A 2370-nucleotide genomic window follows, 5' to 3' on the forward strand; every position below is an offset into this window, starting at 1 on the left:
GTACATACCAGTTGCGTTGCTTCTGGGAGTATGGGTTCGAGTCACTTCTGGGGTGTGAGTTTTCAGTTGCATATGTCCTGGGGACCATTCAGGCTTGTTCGCATTTGTGTTCCTCACGTGTGCCCCAAAGAATGAGGTGATTTGGTAAAATGCTATGCCCAAGATAACTATCCGAGTGCCGGCGGTGGGGTGGTTCATATAGCCTCGGCTATCACCTCATTTTGTCCGGTCGTGATGGTCAAGTGGATTAAGGCGTCTTGTACATACCAGTTGCGTTGCTTCTGGGAGTATGGGTTCGAGTCACTTCTGGGGTGTGAGTTTTCAGTTATATATATATATATATATATATATATATATATATATGACCACAATTATATATGTAATTGTATATATAATTGTATGTGTTATACTGTATATATATATATATATATAACACACACACACACACACACACACATATAAATTATTTAATAATTAACTTAATTTTCTGCTTTCAGTTGAAGAAAAGAAAGAAAATACACTGAAAAATTTGTTAATTGCCAAGGATAAAATAGCAAATGAAATAGTGGACTTGAGAGACAAGATAAAGCTTGCAAAAGACACAATAACTAAGTTCAAAGATGAAATTAATAAATCCCAGGGAGATTTAGCCGTAGATGTTTCTGGAGTGTCATGAGTGTGCGTGTCAGGCCTTGCAACAAAGCCAATACTGGAGCATATGCTATAGTAATATATATCTTCTGACTCTCAGCCTAGTATTCTAACTACTGTGTTCTGATTAAGAAAAGTTGTTTAAAGTGCTGAAATTTACTTCAGTGCGAAGACAGAATGTTGATGATAGTCAAATTACCGGAAGGGAATCTTTGAAGTGCTGTGAAGATTGAAAGTGGTTAACACTATTAAAAATTTAAGGATTAAGGTTTATAGAACTAAATAATTATAGTACAGTATAATGAAAGTGAATACAGTATTGGAAAGAATAATGCAACTGTACACACTAGATTTTGGCTTATGTACATAACTTAGTGTACATGATGTTGCTCACTTGTATGAAGATTTGTTTATGGTTGTACATGAGAAGGCTCATGTTGTGAAGACTGCTAATGTGTGTGTGTGTGTGTGTGTGTGTGTGTGTGTGTGTGTGTGTGTGTGTGTGTGTGTGTGGAAAGCTACTTGAAAATCTGTTAACTTTAGTGTATGGTAATTAATTTTCTCCACAGTTGTTCAGCTTTTGTATTGTACCGAGAGTAAATTATTGTTGTTAAACAAGGTATTGTATTTCTTGTACTCTGTTAAGAAATTTATTATTTTGCACCTGCAAATGTAAATACTGAACCTGTACTAAAATTTAAATAATAAATGATTACATTTAAATTTAATTTTGATGCAAAATAATCAGGAAGTACTGTATTATAATTTCATAAATAAAATCTAATAATCATTTTTACTATGATGACCAAACCACACATCAGAAAATGAAGAACGAACGATATTTTGGTCTGTTCTCAACCATTATCATTATCAAGTCGTGGTAATGGTCCAGGATGGACCAAAACGTCGTCGTTTCTTCATTTGCTGATGTGTGGTTTGGTCATCATATCTTCAGCCATGGTATTATCTGCATTATATTTACTAGTTTTTATCAATTATAAATACTGTATTACCATAAATTTTCACATAATGAACAAATATCTGCCCCTGTATTTTTCCAGCAGCTTTTGTAAACTTTTCTATGAATTGTATTTCAAAAATAAAAAATCTTGTCCATTTACAGTACTTAATAATTTTATTTATCTTTTTCTGTATTTTGGCTGAGCATTGTTTTAATAGTGTATATATTTTGGATATACAGTACTGTACTGTATAAGCTAATGTAGTTCATTGGTTGATTTTTTTTTGCAGCTAGTAATAAAAGTGGCATTTTATAAATGGATACCTATGATAAGGTTGCAGAAATAAAATATTATTTGGCAATACCAAATGCAAACATGCAAATTTAATTTAAAATGTTAGTCCATCAAGGCATTAAGATTAATTGGTATAAAGCAAAGCATGAGAGTATATATTCAGCCACTAAGATGCATGGCTTGGTGAAATATATATGATACATTATTGTACTGTCTTCTCAAAATAGTTTTGGTACACACTGGCATGCTATTCAGCAGCAATACTTGACAGTGAAGCCTATTTATATCCAACCACATTCGAGTTACAGGCTGCTCTGATACAGCTAACTCATTTGCTTGGCACTTCCAAAGACTTTTGATGTTTTCTTGCCTTAGAATGTCCTTGATTTTGTACATTGTGTTCATTACAGTGCAGTGTTATTGCAAGATTTGATAAAATTGGAGGCAGTGGTAATTTTGTTTG

The 2370-nt window shown here is 33.2% G+C and overlaps 1 protein-coding gene across 2 annotated transcripts in view; it reads left to right on the plus strand.

The window, feature by feature from the left end:
- Gas41 (YEATS domain-containing protein 4 Gas41) overlaps positions 1-1776 on the plus strand; it is a 21831-nt gene extending 20055 nt beyond the window's left edge. Inside the window, exon 6 of one of the 2 annotated variants that reach the window (XM_045750680.2) lies at positions 498-1776. In XM_045750680.2, the coding sequence (XP_045606636.1) occupies positions 498-676 (179 nt within the window). In that variant the 3' untranslated portion in view covers positions 677-1776. The remainder of the gene's footprint in view (positions 1-497) is intronic. The other variant, XM_069304635.1, reaches the window with a different exon arrangement.
- Positions 1777-2370: the final 594 nt, after the last annotated feature.

The sequence above is a fragment of the Procambarus clarkii genome, chromosome 52 (genome assembly GCF_040958095.1).
Source record: "Procambarus clarkii isolate CNS0578487 chromosome 52, FALCON_Pclarkii_2.0, whole genome shotgun sequence".
In the NCBI taxonomy this organism is placed as follows: Eukaryota; Metazoa; Arthropoda; class Malacostraca; order Decapoda; family Cambaridae; genus Procambarus; species Procambarus clarkii.